General features: G+C 34.9%; 1 protein-coding gene across 1 annotated transcript; it reads left to right on the forward strand.

Moving 5' to 3' along the window:
* The first annotated feature begins 20,719 nt into the window (after positions 1-20,719).
* Positions 20,720-25,540, forward strand: LOC118645836. The gene is made up of 2 exons (XM_036287580.1): positions 20,720-23,478; positions 24,871-25,540. The coding sequence occupies exons 1-2, from the start codon at positions 23,271-23,273 to the stop codon at positions 25,131-25,133; spliced, it is 471 nt and encodes a 156-aa protein (XP_036143473.1). The 5' UTR covers positions 20,720-23,270; the 3' UTR covers positions 25,134-25,540.
* The last annotated feature ends 230 nt before the right edge of the window (positions 25,541-25,770 follow it).

Below are 25,770 nucleotides of genomic sequence, written 5' to 3' on the forward strand. Positions count from 1 at the left end.
TTAAATTTAAAAAAAGTTTACAAAAGGAAAACTGCAATATAATATATATTTATTATATTATATAACATACTTTATGCAAGATACAGATAATTTATTTAAATAAAAAATTAATTTTTTAAATTGAGGTAATATTATTGAAAAATTTGTTTCTTGAAAATATTTTTTTAAAAATAATATATATATATATTAATAACTATTTATTATAATTTAACACATATTTTTTGTATTGTACAACATACTTTATGCAAGTTATAGATGATTTATTTAATATAAAAAATTAATTTTTAAAATTAAGTTAACATTATTTAAACATTTGCTTCTTAAAAATATTTGTCAAATAATACTTATATTTCAATAACTATTTATTACAATTTAGCAAATATTTGTTGCAATTAATGAACAATTTATTCCATAATAATCTACATTTTCTTAAAGCAAATAAATTCAATTGAAAAAATAGAGAATAAACATTAAGTTTTAATAAATATTAATTGCATTGTATAAAACAGTTTTGATATATGTATAGCAAATAATTTACTTAATAGAAGATTAATATTCTACAAATAAATAAACATGATTTCTTAATTTAAAAAAATGCGTGTCCAGTTGTATGTAAACGCATGGGATCCCCTTCTTGAGGAGGACTCGCCGGCCCCTGAAACCAAGACACCGTCCCAGGGCCCTCCAGCGCAACACACCCTCCTCAAGACAGCGCTCCGCCGCCTCCCCTGCATAATTTCCATTAGGCCTCTCAAGCCCAACACTGTAATTCCCGCGATGTTAACTATATATGTATTCACTACCGTCAAATATATCTTCCCAAGTGCAACTATAGTGTCTGACTCCACCTCCATAAGGGCCAACCCTCTCGCGCGCCCCTCCGCGAATAACAAGGGAGAACGTGATGAAATTAAAATCTCGCGATCCTGATCCCCGCCGGACGTAACATCATAAATCGAGAAACATCATATAACGGCTTTGTATTTTCAAGTAAATATTTATTATCTTTAGGTTAATATTTCTTTGATTTAAGAAATGCAGATGTTGAAGCATGATCTGATTGTCTTGAATCAACAAAATATTTACTATAAGTAAATAATAATTCATTGAATTTCAATTCATGATTTTTCATTTTCTAGGAAATATTTATTTATTTTTAGTAAATTTTTTTTTCTTAAACTACATTATTTCCTTGAAATAAAATAATATTTATTCTTCGAAATAAATATTTGTTTGATTGGAATAAATATTAACTTGTCTTAAAGAAATATTTATATGTTGCAAGGAATATTGTATACCTTGATTTAAATAAATATTTCGTTAGTACTATCGAATGAAATCTATTACTTGAATCTGTAACGAATCACGTTACTAGCGGCTGACAACGACCGCGCGGCCCAGCCGACTATCCGCCGGGCCGAATATCGGGCAAGCGTGCCCATTATAACAACTCCACACTACCGAGATGACGCGCATCTCGGTGGCATACAGCCTCCCTCCTCTCGAGCCAGCATCCCGATCTGCGGCACCGAGAGGAGGCCGAGGACCGCCGAAGATTCCCGAACGGCTGCCGGGGACCATATATAAGGCCGCCCGACAGCCGTAGACTTCACTTCTCGTTATCCCGTCCGACTCGCTCCGACGAGAAGCCTGAACCTTACGAGCCAGAAAACGGTGGAGTGTTCTCCGTCATCGCCGAGAGTTCTCGGCCTAGCTCGATTCTTTTCCTTCCTCGCTAGCAAACCACGGGGGTAGAGCGTACTCTGTCTCCGCCGAGAGCTCTCGGCAGCTAGCTAAAATCCTCACCGACGACATCCTCACGGCCCGGTAACCGGCACGAAGTGTTCTCCCCCGAGCGTTCTCGGGGCCGACGCCGATGTCGTAAACGCGAGACATACGCGTCCTCATCGCGCGCCCGCCGGTCACCGAACATCCGAGACCGAGCATAACATCCCCGCGCCGCACACCCGCCGATCATCGAACTCGGAGCACCGCCCCCCCCCCCCCCCCGCACTGCGCACCGCAGTTGTCTCACCAGGCCGAACAGCTGATCGGCTGGCGATCACGCGCCCCGTCATTGTAAATACCGCTGTAAATATTCGCGAACTGTATATAAGAGAGAATAAGTAATAAAATTGTACCGATCAACAACCGCCACGTTTTGCTATCTTTGAGCCCTTTTTCGCTCTAGCCCTTTTCCCGACGAGCTAAAAGTCCGCGCGAAAAACGGTCGTTACAAATCAAATCAAATTTCGTTAATTGTACTTTTTTTTTTGGTGTGTACATCAGATATATGGGACTAACATTTTTAATGCCTGTTCCGACTCTATAGAAGGGTTGTGATTCTAGATAAGAATACTCTCGGTGGTTTGTCATTGTCTTCCAAGAGGTGGTGATCAATTAACAATTTGTATATTGTTCTGGGTAGATTTGAACCCGGATCTTTAGCACAGAAAGCAGACGCGTAACTTTTGCGCCACGATCACCACATCTTTTATCTACGTAAGTCAAAATTCTAATTTCTTTGTCTATTCTATGTATATTGACTTGATAATATTGACAATATTTATATAAAATCGATGAAATAAGGCTTTTATTTTTAAAATTAATGATGCTTCTTAACACTTTGACTTCATGATTAATTGACTTATTTCCTTCAGGTCACACATTGTGTAGGGACTGTAGCTGCTTTCGCCTAACTTTCTTTGTTCTCTGATTATTACACTGTAGAAGAGGATCCAGATCCAGGATCAAAATGTTTGTACTCTGTTATAAATATATTTAATTTGAACTAATTTGGAGAAGTTGAAACTTCTTTTCGTTTCCTTTATTATTAGGCTCGTTTTGGCAATTGTATTTATTTGATCAAAAAATTAATTTTTACAGAAAAAGAAAAAAATCATTTTTTAATTTAACCAAAAAATTATTGAGTAATCAATTTATATGGCAAAAAGAATATTATTGTGCGATATATCTTCAATTCATGAAATTTTTGCTTTTGTTTCTTCCCCAACCAACTGTATCTTTCTGATAACTTATCACTTAAAAGTTTACTCAAGTTTTGTTTCATAAATTCGTAGGAATGTTGGCCACCAATACGTGGTGCTTGTGCAACCTGCAATATATTTATTAATTAAGTTTTTAATTTTCATATAGGTAATATATTGCTCTATTTCATAAACTGTTATTTATGTAAAAAATATTAAAATAAAAAATAGTTTTTAAAATTCACTGTTTATAGAGTTAAGAATGAATTTTTGTGTTTTAATATTTAAATATAATCTAGACAGGTACCGTGTCTAAAAGATGTCTTAGATATTATTAAGACATGACGTCTATCTATATTATGTTTAAATGTTTCAGGGAAATCTTTCATAATGTAAATATACAAAAGTATTATAATAAATAAATCAACTTACTACAATTTAAACGTAAAACCAAATAAAATAATATTTATGTTCCGTATCAACGAAAATCCTTATTAATAAACCGCGCATGCATCTGGATCGTGACGGTGGTGGATCTCTCGATCGCTCTTGTTTCCGCGAGCGCGTCCGTTGACACCGGAGTTTCGGTCGGCGCTCGAAGGGCAGCCGCATTTAATAACAACATTGCCTTATATGGGCATTTTTTGGCACCGAAAACTTTCTTGTATTGGTGGTGGCGACAGCAAACCAATCACGCCTGACATCCCAAAAACCGTTGTCATCTCCTCGGGCGACAGCCGGGCACTTTTCGCGTCCTGCCGCCAGAATCTGCCGAGTCGGTACCGCGAACGGGTCGCTGTCGCCATTATTTTCCGTACGTCTCGCGCCTTTTTCTCTCTCCGCGCTCCGCCGCGCACTCTCAGCGCCCGCGATTTATCCGGCGCTCGCCTTTTGCGCGTTCCGCGTCTAGCGGGCATCGCGACGCGCTCATTATTTTAATCAAGTGTACTACGGCAAACTGGTTGTATCTATTTTGTGAAACTGTATTGGTGGAAAGTAAAGTACAAGTGAAGCGCAAACTTAGCCTAAATCATTTTCCCGCAATTCCGCGCCATCCTTGCTGCGGCGAGTCCCACGGTCGCGAACAATTTATAATACACTTTCAGTCATAAAAAAATTCATATTTAATTTTTATTATCTTATAACTATAATTTCTAACTATATATTAAATTTCATGTAAGGATAAAATTATTATTACATGCCTTTATATACAGGGTGTTACAAAAGCATCGGATTTGCTTAGCACTATGCGATAGAGAATGAAAATCTAAGAAGAAATGTCTAATACTATTTTTCGATACGTTAAATAGTTTCGCCTTAATTTATCATTGTAGTAAGTCAATAAGCGCGGAGGTACAAGAGAAAGTCAGTGACGGAGAATGCGTGAAGTTGACTCATTGATATTAAAAATTGAAAAATGCTTCTAATGCTAATAATTATCGATAAAATTCTTTAGAAAACTACCAAAATTTTCAATAAAACGTCGGTTACCGAGAAATATTTCCATTTTGACGGGACTTAGAAAATTTTCGAATTTGTATCTTTAACTAAAGAAATTTTTTATTCCGCAGCTTACAGCTTTGAGTGCTAATAATTATCGATAGAATTCTTCAGGCGGCTATCAGAACTGCCAATTACCGAAAAAAATTTTACCGCTATAGATTTTACAAAGATTTATCTATCAGACAAAGTAAGAAAAAATTCAATGGTAATTAAATTTATTTATTATAAAACGATAAAACATTATAACAAGTGCTTCTTATAACAAGTGCTCAAAGTGCCCACCATTAGCTTCCGAACATTTATTTGCTCTATTTATGACACTTTCTGTGGCATGTCGAATGTGGTGTCGTTGTACATTATTAAATGCTATTTGTATTTGCTCCTCCAATTCGTCCTGCGTTTCTATGCGATTAAAATGTATTTTTTCTTTTTGTGCACCCCATAAGAAAAAATCACAGGGATTCCAATCTGGTGATCTTGGTGGCCATTTCCAAAAAGGTGTTCCACGACCCATCCAATTATCTTCGTATGTGTTATTTAAATATCGCCGGACAGGTGCTATTTGATTAAAAGAGTAACAATTTATAAAAATAGTATTGACTTTTATTCAATTTTATTAAGACGGAAAAATTAAAATAAAAAATTAAATAAATTAAATTAAATTTCTTTAAAATTAAATTTTGCGAAAGTACAAACATTAAAATAATAATGAAGCATTATGTGTCTTTTAGAAAGCAAAAATTTAAAAATGATTACAAGTTATTTTATGATATTTATGATACAAAAAACATTGCAAAGTAATATTAATAGTTGTAAATTCTAATAATAATAATAATAATAATTTTAATAATTTTTAAAATTAATTTATAGCATTTGTAACCTGCGTAATGTACTGGACATCCATCATGTATAAAAATAATGTTGCGTCGAAATAATGGCATATCGTCAATAGCAGCAGGAGGAAATAATAAATTTGGCAACTCATCGCGCAAAAATTCTATGTAATTGATACCGTTTATCCTTTCCGGTAAAAATACTGGTCCAATCTAAAAATAATTATTTGAGATTTGTCATAAATAGACATTATTATGACCTCACAAAAAAAATGGAAAGATCAGAAATGAAACCGAAAAAAATCAGAAATTAAAATTTTTCGTGTAAATTACCAACTCATCATCGATCAAGCCGGCCCAAACATTGACTTTAAACCGATATTGAGATTTATTATCCCGGTCAAAAGAGGATTTTCAACACCATAATAATGATACTTATGAGTGTTAAATATTCCATCTTGTGTAAAAGTACATTTGTCAGTCCATAGTATTCGGCGAGGAAATAGTGGATTTTGTCTCACTGCATCTAAAAAATTCCGTGAAAACCTTCGACGTAGAGGATAGTCACGAGGAAGCAATTGCTGCACTCTAACAAAATGATATGGATGTATTTTTTCTTTTTTTAAAATTCTATGAACAAGAACGTGTGAAATTCCAAATTCTCTCCCGATCATTCTCGTACTTGTTCGAGGATTGTCTTCGACTTGTGCTATCACATTTTCTTCCATTTATAGATTTCTTATACGAGGGCGTCCTTCCAGTTGTAGAGGTACAACGTTGCCAGTTTCACGTAAACGTCTCACTGTTCCAAGGATCACATTTGCGTTTGGCTGTCGCTCGTTTGGATATGTTTGTTGGTATTCCCTAACCGCAGCAGCTGCGTTTCCTTCATTTTCAAAATACAAACGGATCATATTAAAATAATTTTCCGCAAAATAATGTGCCATGATTTTAGATGTTTCACATGTGAAATAAAAGTTTTTACTTCATTTGTTTATTTTGTCATTTGTCATTTGTCAAAATCATTGCCAAGGATGCCAGAAATGGAAGAAAATGTGATAGCACAAGTCGAAGCTAATCCTTGAACAAGTACGAGAGTGATAGGGAGAGAATTGGAAATTTTGTTCTTGTCCATAGAATTTTAAAAGAACAAAAATACATCCTTAATTTTAAAAATTATTAAAATTATTATTATTATTATTAGAATTTACAACTATTAATATTACTTTGCAATGTTTTTTGTATCATAAATATCATAAAATAACTTGTAATCATTTTTAAATTTTTGCTTTCTAAAAGACACATAATGCTTCATTATTATTTTAATGTTTGTACTTTCGCAAAATTTAATTTTAAAGAAATTTAATTTAATTTATTTAATTTTTTATTTTAATTTTTCCGTCTTAATAAAATTGAATAAAAGTCAATACTATTTTTATAAATTGTTACTCTTTTAATCAAATAGCACCTGTCCGGCGATATTTAAATAACACATACGAAGATAATTGGATGGGTCGTGGAACACCTTTTTGGAAATGGCCACCAAGATCACCAGATTGGAATCCCTGTGATTTTTTCTTATGGGGTGCACAAAAAGAAAAAATACATTTTAATCGCATAGAAACGCAGGACGAATTGGAGGAGCAAATACAAATAGCATTTAATAATGTACAACGACACCACATTCGACATGCCACAGAAAGTGTCATAAATAGAGCAAATAAATGTTCGGAAGCTAATGGTGGGCACTTTGAGCACTTGTTATAAGAAGCACTTGTTATAATGTTTTATCGTTTTATAATAAATAAATTTAATTACCATTGAATTTTTTCTTACTTTGTCTGATAGATAAATCTTTGTAAAATCTATAGCGGTAAAATTTTTTTCGGTAATCGGCAGTTCTGATAGCCGCCTGAAGAATTCTATCGATAATTATTAGCACTCAAAGCTGTAAGCTGCGGAATAAAAAATTTCTTTAGTTAAAGATACAAATTCGAAAATTTTCTAAGTCCCGTCAAAATGGAAATATTTCTCGGTAACCGACGTTTTATTGAAAATTTTGGTAGTTTTCTAAAGAATTTTATCGATAATTATTAGCATTAGAAGCATTTTTCAATTTTTAATATCAATGAGTCAACTTCACGCATTCTCCGTCACTGACTTTCTCTTGTACCTCCGCGCTTATTGACTTACTACAATGATAAATTAAGGCGAAACTATTTAACGTATCGAAAAATAGTATTAGACATTTCTTCTTAGATTTTCATTCTCTATCGCATAGTGCTAAGCAAATCCGATGCTTTTGTAACACCCTGTATACATATTTATGTCAATATTTGTAATTATTTTCATATTTATCTTTGATGGCTCAAGACATGATCTCCTGAAGTTTTAGTACGCGAGTCACAGTCAATTGCTAACCGCACATCCTGAATCCTTCATCAGGTTTCTTAATAATAATTTTTGACAGAATAAATTAGCCAATTATTATCTATATATATATATATATATATATATATATATATATATATACACATGTATATAAGTTCGGTTGCCTATAGGTCTGTATGTCCGCGATAATTTCAGTCATTTGAGATCCGATCCTTATGCAATTGGACTAATTTTGTTTTAAATTTTTTCCGGAATAAAATTAGGGGTTTGTTTATAACATATAAAGTTGCGACGTAGCTTTTTCTCGGGAACCGCCAGGTCCGAAAGAGGTCGCCCAATTAAACGGTAACCTCTATTAACCCTCGGAGAACACATAGGGTCAATTTGACCCTTACCTCGAATTTAATCGTAAATATCTTGAAAGCATTTTGAAAATTGGCGGGCCTGAGGCCTTCTACCTGTAGTTTGGGGTACTAACTATATGTTAAGAAGCTCCTTTTGCACAGCGCAACACCTAACAGGTGTTGGACATTATTCGAAGTCGGTGCAGAGTCATTCTGACCCTGTTGTGTACTAAGCATCGGTTTTTCAATAGTGAGCACGATGGCATATAGTTTGCGGTCACGTATTCAGAATGCCTTAGTACGTGTCGAGCAAAAATATTTCGATGGCAACAGTTCTTCTGAGATGAATAATGTGTCAGTACAGTCAGACACTGACAGTCGTATTCAGATTATAGTGAAGCCGTCGCCGACAATAAATAAGTTAACTTTTACCACAACTCATTTAAATAATAAAGTGTTCACATATATGTAATAAGAAATAAATTTTTCTAAAATTTTTTCACAAAAATGTTTGATTTTTTTTACCTTAAAGACCACTTTCATTACCTAACAAAATAAATACCTTTTTTTTAAGGTATACTAAAGTACAATTTTTTTCTTGATTCTACTACATTTCAAGAATACACACGTAAATTTTTAGCCAGAAATATAAAAAAAATTAAAAAATACAATTTTTTTCGTAAATTACGTTTAAAAAAAAATCTTTTTTTGTAAATTTTTTTAAATATGTAAATAATTCCAACAGCACTTTTTATTTATATCAATTGATTTAACAATGTTCCAAGTACATCTGGAAATTTTTTCAAGCTGATCGCACTCGTCAATTTAAAATGGTGGACGATCAAATTGTGTGTAGGGTCAAATTGACCCACAGTGTTCTTTGTGACCGAAAAAATAGGTGTGTTCTCCGAGGGTTAATGTAAACGAGTAACGCACTCTCCACGAAATCGGTAGCTTACAAAAACGGTATCTCCCCAACGGAACTTGAAAAAGTTCTCCCTAACGATATCGATAACTCGCGGAAACGGTATCTCCAAAGGTTCTCTCAACGGTATCGGTAACTTGCGAAAGCGGTATCTCCAAAATATTGCTCGAGAATGTTCTCTCCACGATATCGGTAACTTGCGTAAACGGTATCTTCACAATACTATATATTTTGGGCGCCAGGCGCGAATTTTCGCGCCACACAATAATTAACGATAATTCGGTAGCCAAAGAGAAAGCGTTACTAATGCCGGTAGCTCTTTTATTCTAAGTAGAGGGGCGTAGTTCTTAGATAAATGGGAGGTGTGGAGATTTCGAATCAAGGCAGGTTGCAGAATAGAATCGGTAAACAATTTTCAAATGAATAACAAGGATCAAAATATGTTTTTTGAGTTGATTAAAGAATACAGTAACAAACAAAAATAATTGACATTACTCAATTTATCGGAGCACGATAAATTCACAGCTATACGCGATGGAGACGAAAACAAGAATTTAAGAGCAGCAAGAATGCGGAAACTTTAGAAAATCTACTATACGAGGCGAGAGGCCGACGAGACTCTCCGCTTGAACAACAACAAATATAATAATTTACGGAAACAGTATTCGCGACAATAATAACTCTACTATTAACTAAAGATGACCGTCGGTGATGGCTTTGTCTGAGAGGGACATACTTAACTAATCGATATTCAAGGTCGGTCGGTCCAATCTGTCATGCGACAACGAGACTCTACTCTTCAATTCGAGAGTCTCAAACGCAAAAGCAAACACAAAAACGGTAGTGTATTCCGAATTACCGGTAACACGACCAGAAATGGTATTCTTTATCCGGACCCGCACGAGAGTCGATCGCCTTAACCGAATCTTACGCAATTCCTGAGGGCTGCCGAGTGATGGCCTTACAACACAAGAAATCCTGGTCCACCGAAGTCGGTAACAAAAAGGCTGGTCCTTGTCGATACGCAGCTCACCGAACAGTGAGGAATTCCGGTCCCACGCTCGAGCCGCCGCGCAGGCGTGTGCGTGCTTCGATTTTCGGTAGGTAGATCCGCACGCCTCGCAGGATCCTCGATCCACCGCAACGCCACTTCATCCCTCGGAATTTTCCGGAATCAGCGCGTGTCGATTTTCAAATGCGAGATCTCTCTTGCCCGCGTCGGCTGGTCAGGCTGGCCAGGCCGCGACCGAACCGATTTTGGTGGCGGACGGTTGGCATTGATACGGCCGCTCCCCCGGTCTGCAGCCCGGTGGCGTGCCCTCGGCATGATTCTTCCACAGGATCGTCTTGCATTAACGCGATATCCTGGCGGAGTCGGTAACCTCGTAGCTCAAGAACGGCAACGCGCAGCGGGGCCCGAGGCACGGTTCGGCGGGGAGCTCTTGGCGAGATGTTCCGTCCACTCTCGGTAGATCGCGCCAAAACTCCCACGACGGCTGCTCCTCTTCCGTCGGTTATTTTGTTCCAAATTAAACGAGAAAAGGCTGCCATGGAAATTGATTTTTCATATAAAAGATGTTTCAATTAAGGACTTACATTTCTTAAAGATACACCAAACATTTATGAAACAACCTATATATGAAAATGAATAAAAGAATAAGTCAATGTAAAATGATGTTATTTACATATACAGGGTTTTTCAAAAATCTATAAATACAATTTCGGTTGTCTATATGTCTGTATATCCGCGTTAATTTTCGTCATTTAATATTCGATCCTCATGCAAAAGGTCTCATTTTGTTTTAAACTTCTTCCGAAATAAAATTAGGGGTTTGTTTTTAAGGTATACAGGGTATATTTCCAAAATCTATGTATATAAATCACGGGAGTCTGTATGTCCGTAATTACAGTATGACCGAGAACTCCTTCATCAATTGTGATCCGAAACGAATGCAAAAGGTCTCATTTAATTCCAAATTTTACGAGGATTGCTGCTATGGGTTAAAATTTATGATATACAGGATTTTAAAAAAATCTATATATTGATTAGTAAAGGATAAGCGTATGTCTGTATAACCGCGAACTACATCATCAATTGGGGCCCGAATCTTTTGCAAATAGGCACATTTTATTCAAAATTTAACAAGTAAAGGCTGTCATGGGATTGGATTTTCCATATATAGGGTGTTTTATTTAAGGCCATACATTTCTAAAAGTAACGCCAAACATTTAGGAAAAAACCTGTATATGGAAATAAATAAATGAATAAATCAATGTAAAATAATGTTACTAACATAAACAGGGATTTACAAAAAACTAAATATATAAGTTTGGTTGACTGTATGTCTGTATGTCCGCGAAAATTTTCGTCATTTGATGTCCGAACCACATGCAAATAGTCTCATTATGTTACAAAATTCTTCCGGATAAAAAATAAGGAGTTTGTTTTTAACATATACAGGGTTTTTCCAAAATTTCCTTTATATTGAATAGTAACGGAAAAGCGTTTGTCTATATGAATACAAACTACAGCGTCATTTGTGGCACAAACCACTAGCAAATGGTCTCATTTAATTCAAAATTATTTGAGGATGGTTGCCATGGGTTTGGATATTCCATGAACAGGGAGTTTTAAAAATGAATGGCGTAACTATAAGAAAAGATCCTAAAATGAAACAACATGTATATGGAACCATTGATTCGGATTTTCATCATAGAAGGGGTATCATAACATGATCTTCATTATAAAAAGTTTGGTAAAAAGATGTATAGGACAAGAACATGCTTGAGAACGGCATAATGTACTGATATAAACGGCACAACTAATAATAGTGTATTAAACGATAAGTACGCATGTTTGTTAGTTTGTATTTCCGCAAACTACTAACACGGGCGTGTATTTTTGAACAAAAAAAGGAAAAAAAGAAAACCAAAAGCAAATGCATGGAAATAAAAATGAATAGGCTAACATTTCTGTGTTATATATATAAATAAAAGATTCAAGAACAACTAATTGTGCATACATACAGACGCGCGATTTAATGGTGATTAGATTTGAAAAGAGCGACCGCAAAAACAGGCCTAAAATCGCCCGTTGCGTGGACATCGAAGTTTGAGAGGATTTTAGCGGGGAAAAAAGTACATCAAGGAATATCAATACTCTGAAAAGTACAGAAAGAGCATAGCTTAATTACTGAGATTTGAGTGGTTAAAGTGGTTACTAGACCAATGAAGGGTATGCCGTTTTATCCGTTCAACACAAAAAAACTTCGAGGTAATTTCTTATATAAAAAAAAGTTTCAGAAGAAATTTGTTAGTCTGTTAGAAGACTAATTTATCGTGGTCTGAAAACGACGTTTAAGTCAGAATGACATTAAAAGGTCAACTTACGAATTTCAGGAAAATATTTTTTAACTGATGTCGAATACCTATCTCAGCGGGCACAGAAAGAGAATATGTATATACGGAAGTATTTTATTAATGTTATTTTATGTGAACAAGGTTGAAACTTGCTTTAAAATAAAAAAAAAACGAAAACCTTATAACAATAATTTAAATGTAGGTACCACCTATTTCTGAAAAACTGCGTTATTTACTATGGATTTTCTAAAAGTTTAAGAAAAGAAAGCTTATTTACCGAGATATTTTACAAAAAACATAATTGTAAATGAACAACGAAAAATTGTTTAAAAAAGAAGTATTATGTGATTTTTTAGAATAAACGAATCTTTTAGAAGTTAGGGAAAAATATCAACTTTAACCTACCATATCACAGCAAAAAAAGTATGCACAAATCGAAATTTAGAGGGGATGAAAGTATGATGATATACAATCCATCAAAATCGTATCCAAACTGGATGACCACGAAACGGGCGATTAATGCGGGCGCGCTTTAAAACTTCAGAGGGAGTATAAACAAACGAATTCTGTGATAATGGTTAGAAAAATAAAATGAGTTATAAATACGTGAATAAATCATTTTAAATATAAGTTGATAGTTTTATATATTGCATGTTATTTTGGAAAAGATTAAATATCTTATTATAATAAATAAATTTAAGATTTAGAAGATTCAAAGGATTTAACAAGAATTGAAGAGAGTAATTGATGTTAAAAAAAAAAGAAAAACATTACGACGATGTATAAAACGGTATTTCGAGATACAGGTTGATTCAAAAAAGAATTTTTAAACAAAGTTACTACCATCATTTCAGAAACACCCAGTATTTTCGTGCGAGTATATTGGGTCCACGGAAAAAAAGAGACCAGGTACTGATATATGTGTGTGCGTGAAATAAGAACTTTTGAGCCCGCGTGAGCGCGGGCGAAAAAGTTATTATATATATATATATATGATCTAAAGTTTTAATATTTTACGAATTATGATCAGCTGCTGTCATTGCTTCTTCAGAAGCACCTTTTCACGTTTCTTAATAATAATTTTTGACAACAGGATATTTAATGTGGCACTATTCTCAATCTCTCAAATTTTACATTATGGATTTAAAATTTGTACACAGAATGAGTAATGAGTAAATAAATAAATAAATAAACATACACGCGCGCGCGCGTGCATGCGTGATTTCTTCATCAATCTCATCTCTTCTTGCTTCGTGATTGGCTATAAACATGTAAATAAATAATTATACTACAATGGCTGCATTCAGCAGAAAAAACTTTGCAATTATTGTAAGATTCTTTTATACGATTAGTTTATACATTTAGATCCGACAGAAACTAAGGGCAATCGTATTAAACAATCTTACAACAGTTGCAAAGCTGCTATTTCTGCTGAACGCAGCCAATGTAAAATATTTGTTTAATGTAATGAAAAAATACTTGAAAAAGTATGTCATGTACAGTACATTTAGATACACATGACAGTGCGTGCGTGCACGCACGCACGCATAAAGAGTAAACATTTTACTCTTTATTCGGTAGGAAAGATATTTCAGGGAGAACAGGTAAGGCAGGGAAGAACGTAACAAAACGTATATAACTCTCGTAGACACACTGTTTAAAAGAGGGTAGGTACCTCGGGTCGAACGCACTTTTTATGACTCAAAAACATAGGTCAACGTGCCGATAGGCCCGCTATAACCCGTTTCGAATCGTACGTTTGTCGGTCCAAGTTTCGAGTCAACGAATTGAATCGCTTTAACTCGGGATCGGACCAGGTGCAGTCTTTGTTCGCGAGGGGCGAGGTCGTTGAAATTTAAATGAATGATGAAGTTGGTGTAAAATTAACAAAAGTATTTATTCTAATAACAAATAAAAATAAAAGAGAATACAAATAAGCGCTGAAGTCGTGGTTTGACAATTTGTAATAACGGTATAATCGAAGTTAAAATGCATAGTGAGTATGTATGTAGTTGTACAAATATTAAATAAGTATGTGGTGGGCGGAGAAAGGGAAACAAGAGATTTTTGTTTTTTTTTATTCTATACGCCACTCTACCGTATAGAGTACAAGAGCTACCGGCTTTAGTAATGCTTTCTGTTCGGTTACCGCATTATCACGAATTATTGTGTGGCGCGAGAAGTCGCGCCTGGCGCCCAAAAATTTAGAGTATTGGGAAGATACCGTTTCTGCAAGTTATCGCTATCGTGTCGAGAGCAATCTCGCCCGATATATTTGGGGGATACTGTATACAAGTTACCGCTATCGCATCGAGAGCAATCTCGATCGATATATTGGAGGATACCGTATGCAAGTTACCGATACTGTATCGAGAGCATTCTCGAGCAATATTGAAGATACCGTTCTCGTAAGCTATCGATTTTAACTGATTGTAAGTCGTGATCGGTAGTAAAGGCCCTCGATCGTCTTCTTCTGCTTCTTGTGTCTTCCGTGTTACTAAGCGGACATGTCTTTCGTGTGTGCGCGTCGAATCCGTCTTCGAATATTTTAATGTATAGCACGATTAGTTTGAATTAACTCTTGTTGAGGCTATTAACCTGTTGTAATTTGGGCAATAATCAAAGTTGAAATTGTTAGCCTATTTACATCGCGTGTGAAATACAATTAATTAATTCAATAAGTTGAGTACGATTCGACCTTGAGAAAGCCTGACCCATCTCCGCGAAAAGGTTCATAAGCCTGTGATATCAAGGGGCTGTTAGCCCATGAATTCGAGTGGCTGCTAGCCAACCTTTCAGTGCAATGCTATGAGCATATGCAATCATTTATCAACCCTCGAGGGGTAAGTTGCATTAAGAGCGTCCTTTTACGGACACCGGGCAGAAGGACGCTTTTTGCCATCTTGCAGATCTGCACAAATTCACGTAAATTTGGTACCAGAGTTTCATTTCTAAGATGCATCTATCGAAATACATTACTTAAATTCTGTCGATTCTAACAGACATTTGTATATGGCGCCACGGCCATCTTTCTCATTTCACGAACCTTGATACCGGTTCAGACGGCTATATTGAAAGACGCTCGCATGCCTATTGTTATTCACGTAGTCATTTTGTTCTCACATATTTGTATTATTCTAGTATTAGTATTTATGTGTTTTATGAGTTTGATGTATTTATAACATGTTCGCATTAGTTGCTGAGTGTTAATTAACATTAAAATCTATATATTTAATGCGCCTTCCGCACTACATTTATAATTATCTTTGTTAACACAATTATTCACCATTCTTTGCACTGATATATTTGTATTCGATTTGATTATTCTTTTTGTCTTACTTCTAGCATTTATGTATGTACTGTTAAATCATTCTCGTGATATAATTTCATATTGTTTGTATTGTACTAACTCCTTTGTTTTCCAACATTTGTATTGTTGTTCTTGGTACGTATTCATGTTATGAAAGAATTTATTTATTAAATTGCGATTAAGTTTTGATTGATTGTATCTCAGATAATTAAATTGTGTTTTGTGTCTATACTTATGATCTTTGTGATCGAGCTTTTTCCCAAATAAATACGTTTATGATTTAATCCCTATTTTAAAGCAAACGTCACATCTATTTTAAGTAGTAATTATTACAATCGTATTTATAATCTGTTAACTTCGTATCAACTAAATTTTAGAATTGATTTAGAATTCATGCCCGTCTAGTGAATGATTATTTGATCACGATAACTTGATAAGTCAATCAGTCAAATTTTTAACTTGTAGAGTTCCTTTTCCTCTTTATTATTGCATAAAGGTTAATTTCAAAGTTTGCTTAACTTGTTATTCAAATTAATTAGTTCATTCTTCTCCAAATTTACAGAACACAATATTTGCTCTGATCTTTTCTAACAAAGTAAGTATGCTATTTAAAAATATTTGTTTGTGTGTGTGTGTGTGTGTGTGTGTGTGTGTGTGTGTGTGTGTGTGTGTGTGTGTGTGTGTGTGTGTGTGTGTGTGTGTGTGTGTGTGTGTGTGTGTGTGTGTGTGTGTGTGTGTGTGTGTGTGTGTGTGTGTGTGTGTGTGTGTGTGTGTGTGTGTGTGTGTGTGTGTGTGTGTGAGCACGCACGCATATGATATACAGTAGTTATATAAGAAATAAATAAGTATAATATAACTATACTATAGTATAAGCTTGATAAATTTAATAAATAATATTTGATTTTAAGTCTAAACTACAGAATTTATGTATTTCCAATATAAATATTATATTTTATTTTAAAAAATGGTATTATAAAATTAATAATATTATCTCAATATTTTATTTCTTTAAAATTATAATTTTGTACAAGTTTTAAATACAAAAATTTGTTAATATTCTTAATTTTTTACAGAAAACTAAACGAACGTTTGGATATAATAGAAAAAAAAGAAAGGTATAATTTTATTAAGAATTATTCTCTCAAGTATGTCTTAAAAATTATTTTTGATACTACATTTTCTTATTTTTATATTGGCAGTGAAAACGATGCGATGCTATTGCGACTAACAAAAATAAAAAATCGAAGAATTCAATTGATTCCAAAATGTCCTTTTTAAATCAATACAAAATTTAATACTATTTGACAACGCAAGTGATGATATATATAACGAAGTTGTAGGTATATTTTAGTTAATAATTTTAATTTTATTTTTAAAGATGTGTTATTTTTTATAAAAAACAGACAAACTGTTTTATTTTAATATAACTTTTAAAAATAGTTTTATAAAAATAATTTTAAGAAAAGATTGGCGCGCAATGTAAAGCGCATATCATTTTCAGATTGCTTAGGCTGCGTTCGGAAACGTCACCCGAGTGCTCTTGGGTATCATTCTATCCTTGTTTCACATTCAACGAACAACAATGATAGAATAATACCCGAGAGCACTGAGGTGACGTCTCCGAACGCAGCCTTAAATAGAATTAGAAAAAAATTATATAATCTGATTGATAGTATCTGTTTTACACTGTGAGCTAATTCCTATCTGGGGCTCATTCCTATTTTAACGTACCAGACTGTTTCAGAAAATTCAATAATCGCAAAAGTTGTCGAGATATAAAGAGATGTTTATATTTGTAAGATTTCACGTTGCAGTTACCAATTTGTTAATGTAAGATATTGATCAATATTTTATTGTTTGATTTGTATAACTTTGCACTACATTTCATCATCTTAATTAATTTTTTAGCCAACTATAAATTATTGCATGTCTTATCGTTGAACTTTCTTTAATTCTCTAAAATAGTAAAACAAGGAATGGCTTTTGCCACAATCACACACAATTATATTGTTGAGTGGGAAATATATTACAATTATATTGTTGAGTGGGAAATATATTACAATTATATTGTTGAGTGGGAAATTACAACTAACAAGCACGTTACATGTAACTTGTTTACTGGGAATAATCTATATTACAATTGCTAATATATATTGTTACGTCCGGAGGACTTAACGTTTTTCCCTATCGCTGACCCTTCTAAGAAAAATAGTTAAATAAGAGAAATCATATTCTGACGGTTGATAATAACAAAAATGTTTGCATAGGATCGCTCTATTGTCACGCGCAAGTTCGTGAGATATAACGACAATTTTAAAATTTATTTCCAGAGAACGACAAATACATAAATCAAAGATACAGCCATCAAACAAGGGCTCTAGTTCCATCCATAAACAATTTCTAAAAACATCAGATATGATTCAATTCCTCCTAAATCTAAGGCAATGTTGAATTTAGAATAAGAAGTATTGTAACAAGCTATCTTTATTACGGGACCATGCTCAAACAATTCCTTAGATCGATACCTAACGTAAAGACAGAAAAAAAGGGAAAATATCGAAACTTGAAAAGGAAAATAGTTAAAACATATCGGACAAGAAATTTCCGGAATATATAAAATTTATTACTCAAACAAAAACGTGGTTCGGGTTCAACTAACAACCGAAGGTACAACTCTCTACAAATAATTTACAGACGAACGTAAATTTCTTTTTTTCTGTCGATTGTCCCTTAGATGAGAAAATGAAAATTGTAAACCTCCCATAAACTCCTATACTCAGAAAATAAATCGAGCGGAGACGAGAAGAGATAAACCAATGGTTGATCATCTCTATGAAATAATAACTTCACGAGTTTCCAATAGACAAGCTCCAAATTTGGTAGTTTTGGAAGGGCCTACCAATCCAAGAATGAGACCGCCTACACCTCAACACTTCCTTTCGAAAAATTTTCTATAAAATCGCAATCCCAAAAACCGCGAGCAGCTTTTTCCGTCTGTCAAGCTTATATCGGGTATCGAACTAGTACGCGACACCTCGCACCTCGCCGAGTTTGGGTGATAGAAATCTGTGAGAGTGCACTATTGAAACCAAGTGAACTCAAGTAAAAACTTCAACTCCTCTAAGACTGCGGATCGGCTTCGAGCGACTCATCCACCATATGGAACTCCGAGTCTGACGACCCGACCGCAACCTCCAACTCGTCTTTTAAGAAAACAACAAGTAGTAAGTCCCTAGACATAAATTCTTACCGGGTTCCATTTTCATTGCGTAATATAAAATATAAAATTTAAAAATTATAGTGAACGATAATTTCTTCCACCGTAATCGGTCAAACCTGAAGCGGTCTCGGAGGCGGGCGATCAGGCGGGCTCTATTAGTTTATCCGGACGTTACCGAACATACTTCGCGTCCAAAGCCCTCTTCATCTTCAGCGGAAATCGCGGATCTTAGCCCTGCCGCTTGAGAGTCCAACCGGCCGTTCCGATGCGCGGATTCCGAGACTGTTCCTCGAGAGTCAGGCCGGCTGTTCCGATGCGCGGATTCCGAGACTGTCGCTCGAGAGTCCGACCGGCTGTTCCGGCGCGCAGATTCCAAAGCTGTCGCTCGAGAGTCTGACCGGCCGTTCCGGTGCGCGGATTCCGAGGATAACTGTCGAGATACCGCTCAAAATTCCGAGCATAGCGTTCAAAATTCCGAAGAACAATTCGCGGTTTCGGATTGCGATCTTAAGGAATCACCACTTTCTCCACCTCCCCTTCTTTCAACTCACTATTCTTCTATTAGTTCCCCCGAACCTGAACACGTTCCACCTCCACCTTCACCCACACCATCCCTCTTTAAACTTCGAGAAAATTTCAATATAAAACTATTATTTTAATAATCCCTGATACAAAAGGTACAATAATATAAATCTTCTTTTTAAAATCCCTCGAGTTCTTGGCCGAATTCCCCCTTCTACATGCCCGTCCACGATACTGCCACTACGAAGGCATCCAAAATTCATTACGCTAATTAATAGAACAATTCCCCTTGAAGACTGATCATTTTTTCCACCATTTCTGCGATCTAACTATTAATCCGAAAGCGATTAATCTGGAAGTTCTATTAGATATCTTACCCGCACTCGCTCCTACGGACCCAATCCTCGTATTTACTTAGCCCCCATTACTACGATCCTTTTGCTATCGCCGCTGATATCTTTTATAACTTCTTCCTCCTTTTATACGCCACCATTGAAGAATTACTCTAAAACTTTATCTCCCCCCCCCCCGATTTAGTTGAAGAAATAATAATTATGTATTAGCTTGTATCCAAAATTGTTATTTGTTATTCCAAAACAATAGCTACGTTAGTCAGTATCAAAGTTATTATTTTGTTATTACAAGCAAATAATTGTGATAATCGGATTAAAAATTATTACCTGTCATTATGTTAATCAGAATTAAAATTATTGTTATGTCTATACAAACCTACCTACGATTATACAAGCGTTATTAAATAATAAAATCTTTATAAACAACACGATTTCAGCGCTTATCTTACAAGGAAAGCCTCGGAAGTGTCCGCCTCCAATCTTAATGAGCTTTTAATATGTTATTTTCTAGACAAAAATAAGGGACACGTATTTTTTTATAAGTGCACATACACACTTTTAGAGGGTGAAACATCCCTTAGAAGAAAATCGGACTTTCTGTTCCGGGGCAAATATCTGCGGAACTAAACAAGATAGAAAAAAATTGTTAAAAAAAGTTGAAGAGCTTTAAAAGTACTACAAAACAGAAAAAAAAATTTTTAATGTTTTAATTTTTTAAAATACCCCTACCACTCAATAAATTTTTTCGAAATTTTGAAATTTTTTTATCACTAAATAAAAGGTTATTTTTTTATAAATTCAACGATATATGATGAAGTTATGTTTCGACAAAGCATTTTTCAGAAATAATTAAAAACCTCTCGATATATATGCATTATGCCCGTTATCGCGCTCGATTTTTCACGCGTTTCGTTCGCAAATTCCCGATAGAAGATGACGATGCCAATTAATTTTGAAGGATATAATATGCAATTCATAATCTCGCACAGACATGAATATGTACTATTATATATGCCTACATACACATTTGAAATACATGTTCGATGTATCATCCTTTTGGATTAGTCTTTGACCGTCTGCCATTCACATTGAACCTTCATATTTTGATTCATAATAGTACATATTCATGTACTATGCACGGGCCAAAGGCTTGTGATTACGGGAGAAACCCCCCAGCAACAGGCCGAAAAGCGGCGTATATAAACGCCGTGAAAAGAGAACGAGCGGGTTCATTAATAATTACTACAGCGACGAATCTATGTCGCTCGTCGTAACACAAAATTGTACTTAATCATTTGCGACACTTATCTATTCGGGTTTAATAACTGAGAACTGTACCTATTGTTGGAGCAAACATATCTTTTTATAACTACTCTTGGCGTTACCTCTCCGGAACCTGATCCCGAGGAATTATCGGCAGCGATCCCGTACCGTGTCCGGAGACCAGGGGCACGACAATATAAAATAATATTAATATTAATTAATAATAATGAAATAAAATTATTACTGTTATTATATACTATTATTGATGTTAACATTAATAATATTAATATAATATTAATATTTTTACATAAAATATGCAGAATATCAAATAAGAATATTTCTAATTTGAGATACCACAAAATTGATGTAGTTATCAATTATATTCGCTTAGCTTTATAGAATGCATGCTGTACTTATTTATTACTTATCGTTTCATATAAAAGTGGAATTTCAGTATATTAGCAATAATTGTCATTTTTCTACAGTTTGTTGATTACATTTCAATCTTGCGACAGAGATTGAATTGTTGCAAAAATTAAGGTCAATAACTACGGAAATGTTCAAAGTACACTATAGATATCGTTAGAACGCTGATCTAAAATGCTGCCGCTTTGCGAGCGCTATCTTATTCTGTGACATCGTTTAGTCGTGTACTATTGATCGCTGGATGTGTTTTTGTGAGTATGTATTGACATTTTAAAAATATCTATTAATAGTTAAAAATTATACTACATTTATAATTTTACTTTCATAATTTTTTAAAAATTAATAATGATATAAATTTTTATCTGTCACATTTTTTTATAGTTCATATGATTCATAATAGTACATATTTATGTCTGTTATGTCTAGCGATGTCTAGCGAGATTATAAATTACATATTATGTTCTTTATTAATTGGCATCGTCATCTTCTATCGGGAAGTTGCGAACGAAACGCATGAAAAATGGAGCGCGATAACGGGAATAATGCATACATATCGAGAGGTTTTTAATTGTTTCTGAAAAATGCTTTGTCGAAACATAACTTCATCATATACCGTTAAATTTATTAAAAAATGACCTTTTATTTAATGATAAAAAAATTTTAAAATTTCGAAAAAAATTTATTGAGTAGTAGGGGTATTTTAAAAAATTAAAACAATTAAAAAATTTTTTTTATTTTGTTTTGTAGTACTTTTAAAGCCCTTCAACTTTTATTTTAACAATTTTTTTCTATCTTGTTTAGTTCCGCAGATATTTGCCCCGAAACAGAAAGTCCGATTTTTTTCTAAGGGATGTTTCACCCTCTAAAAGTGCGTATGGGCACTTATAAAAAATACGTGTCTCTTATTTTTGTCTAGAAAATAACATATTAAAAGCTCATTAAGATTGGAGGGAAACACTTCAGAGCCTTTCCTTGTTAATGTACTTATGTTAGAATAAAGTCTTTTCATATAGTTTTTAAGTAATTACATTGGTTGTTTAATTTCAAAAATCACCCCCAGATTTCTACTCCCTAATCAAAGATTGCACCAGGTCCAATCCTGAGTTAAAGTGATTCAATTCACTGACTCAAAACTTGGATCACGAGCGCATGGCCCAGAAACAGGGTTATAGCGGATTTAAAGAGCACGTTGACCCATATTCTACGTCGCAAAGGTGCGTTCGACCCGAGGCACCTACCCTCTTTTTATTTACGTCGGAATTGTGTAAGTTTCGTTACGTCTTTCCTTGCCTTACCTGCGTTGCTCCGAAGTATCCCTCCACCATTTGTAACAAATTAAATCTCTTAAGGTTGGACGTAATAATATAATGTAATTTATTTCAGTTATTCATTTTTTAATGTAAATTTCTTGAATTTTCTTAAAATTTATCTTAATTTATTACTGTTTTATTACTGATTTATAAAGCTACATTATTTATTATTGCAACATAGTCTAGAAAAAACATGGATGTATATAAAACAAATGTATCATGCACTTTTTATTTACAGTTTATTTGTCTTTCTTAACGGAAAGTGTAAATGCGATTATGATAATCATTATGGATAAAACTTTTTAATTAAATTTATTAATTTAATATGTGCTAAATTTAGTATATTATTTCAAGAGATTGTGGTTTTCCTTTCTAATATGTTATAAACTTTTATTTAATTATTGTTTACATATTTATTTATTATTTTAGTGTGTGTCAAGAGCTTGAGATTAATTTTTCTTTTCAAAATATTCTAAAGCTTCATATTTGTGAATGCCAAATTATATTTGTCATTAAACAAAAAATGTCTTTATTTATGTTTAATTTAAAAAAAACTTTATTTCAGGTTGATTATTTCATTTATTTAGGTGGATTTAATCATATAGATTGTGCTGAAATATATTTCAAATGTGCTTTTGAAAAAGTTGAAAAGACTACATTGGAAGTGACTTGGCATGGTACAAAAGATTTTAAAACTTTAGAAACTACTCGCTTTGCACATGCTTGTGAAGGTAAATAAATAATATTTTATATAATTTACATATAATTAACATTTCATAATATTAACAACAAACAAATATATTATCTTTAGACGCCATTAGTAATAATTTAAACCTTCCTAAACCGACATGATGAATTTGAGAATGCAATGATAAAAGCTTTAAAAAGTACAAAGGAGCGTTTCCGCGTCAACAAAAACGCCAAATTTAGAAAATGATGAATCCGAAGAACCCTTTTTAAAAAGAGCAAGAATCCCAAATAAGAAACAAACAGGAAATACAAGAAATAGTCAATCTATTAATTTTGATGATGCTCGACAGCAAATAGGTGCTCAAGATAATACAAATCTGTCAAATATAACTGAACAGTCGGACATAACTTGTAACGAACCTCCCGTCTACCGGCACTAAACAGTCAGATATGAGAGGCTTTTATTTGCGCACAGTACAATTGGACACGTTGCAATTGCCCACTATGCTATTACGACACGAAACATTGCACACCGTTCAATTGCGCACCGTTCAATTGCGCACAGTTCGTTTGGACACAGTTCGATTGGACACCACTCAATTGGACATCGTTTGATTGGACACTGTTCGATTAGATACAGTTCGATTAGACACAGTTCGATGGGACACCGTTCGATGGGACACCGTTTGATGGGACACCGTTTGATGGGACACCGTTCCATTGCGCACCGTTCGATTGCGCACCGTTCAATTGCACACCGTTCAATTGGACACCATTTAAGTCGCAAACCCATGTGGTGCAGCGAATGCTTTACACACGCACACACACACACACACACACGGGGGAGGTGCAGGGGGGCCTTCACCCCTCCCCTCCGCACCCACCCCGTCCAAGTCGCTAACCCATGTACACATTGCAAACACAGCCATAATGTATGAATATTTAATATGCGTTTGATTGAACGGTGTGCAATTGAACGGTGTGCAACTGAACGGTGTGCAATTAAACGGTGTGCAATTGAACGGTGTGCAACTGAACGATATGCAATCGAACGATGCGCAATCGAACGGTGCGTAATCGAACGGTGACCAATCGAACTGTGTTCAATCGAACGATGTCGAATCGAACGGTATCCAATCGGACGGTGTCCAATCGAACGGTGTTCCATCAAACGGTGTCCAATTGAACGGTGCGCAATTAAACAATGCGCAATGTTTCGTATCTAATAGCACGGTGGGCAATTGCAACGTGTCCAATTGTACTGTGCGCCACTGAACCTCTCCCGTCGGATATAACTAAACAGTCTGATGTAACTGAACAGTCACTGGATTATAATCCAACAATTTATAATGATGAAGAATTTCAATTATATTAAATACTTTATATTATCTTTATTTTGATAAAACTTATTATACATATTCTTACGTTTGTAGACTGTAATCTAATATTTCGGCCGCCGCTCACACCGAGTATAAAAGGAGAACAAGAGCGGAGAAGAGCACCTTTTGTCCGCAAGCCCGCATCGAGTCCGCTCGATACGATTTGCTCCCTGCAATCCGGCAAAAGCAGGGGTCTGAGACTTCTTGGCCTCAGTCAGGTATTTCCCGACCGCCGGCTCCCGAAATCATCTCCTGTACAAGTACACCTAAAAACCGGGATGAGGACTTCTCTGCCTCGGCCGGGATATACCGGCTAAAAGCGTACGCGTACCAGCTCCCCAAACCACTGCAGCTACAAGGGTGTGGGCCCTCCCGCCTCGGCCAGGTTTTTTCCCGGCTAGCCGCAGCTTATATCAAATTCCAACATCACTCCCTAGAACCATTGTACGAAACACTCGCGAAAACTTAAGCAGAAGTTGGGAAAAGCCCGGCCGTTCTTTCCCTCACTCCGCACACCGTTCAGTTGCACCTACAAATCGCAAACAGCTGATCGGCGCACCGAAGGCTGCACGTTCAAGCGCACGGGACGGAAAGCGAAGTATCGCGGAAACGGCGATAACCAGCCGAAACAACTGTATGGCATTTTTACAAATCAAATAAAACGATTTATATTATTAATTACAATCTAAACTGTGTTTCCGGATTTGTCTCCCTCCCTGGTTCCCGAACTACAGTCTATCCGCGCACTAGCCCAAAGGAAGAAAAAGACAGGTCATTACAATGTTTTGCGAATAATAATTTAACACACGTGCAATGTAATAATATTTTATCTGTTCTTCGAACACACACATGTTTTTCTTCGTTACCAAAAGATATTAGAACTCTTTTAAAAACTCCACGAACACCTGTTATCGTATTTAAAATAAATTCAGGAAATTATATTCATTTCTCTCT

The sequence above is a fragment of the Monomorium pharaonis genome, chromosome 5 (assembly GCF_013373865.1).
Source record: "Monomorium pharaonis isolate MP-MQ-018 chromosome 5, ASM1337386v2, whole genome shotgun sequence".
NCBI lineage: Eukaryota > Metazoa > Arthropoda > Insecta > Hymenoptera > Formicidae > Monomorium > Monomorium pharaonis.

Coding starts and splice junctions, on each gene's coding strand:
- LOC118645836 (XM_036287580.1), top strand. CDS start 23,271: ATGTCTTTATTTATGTTTAATTTAAAAAAAACTTTATTTCAGGTTGAT. Junction 23,479..24,870: donor CTTTGCACATGCTTGTGAAG/GTAAATAAATAA, acceptor TTACGTTTGTAG/ACTGTAATCTAATATTTCGG.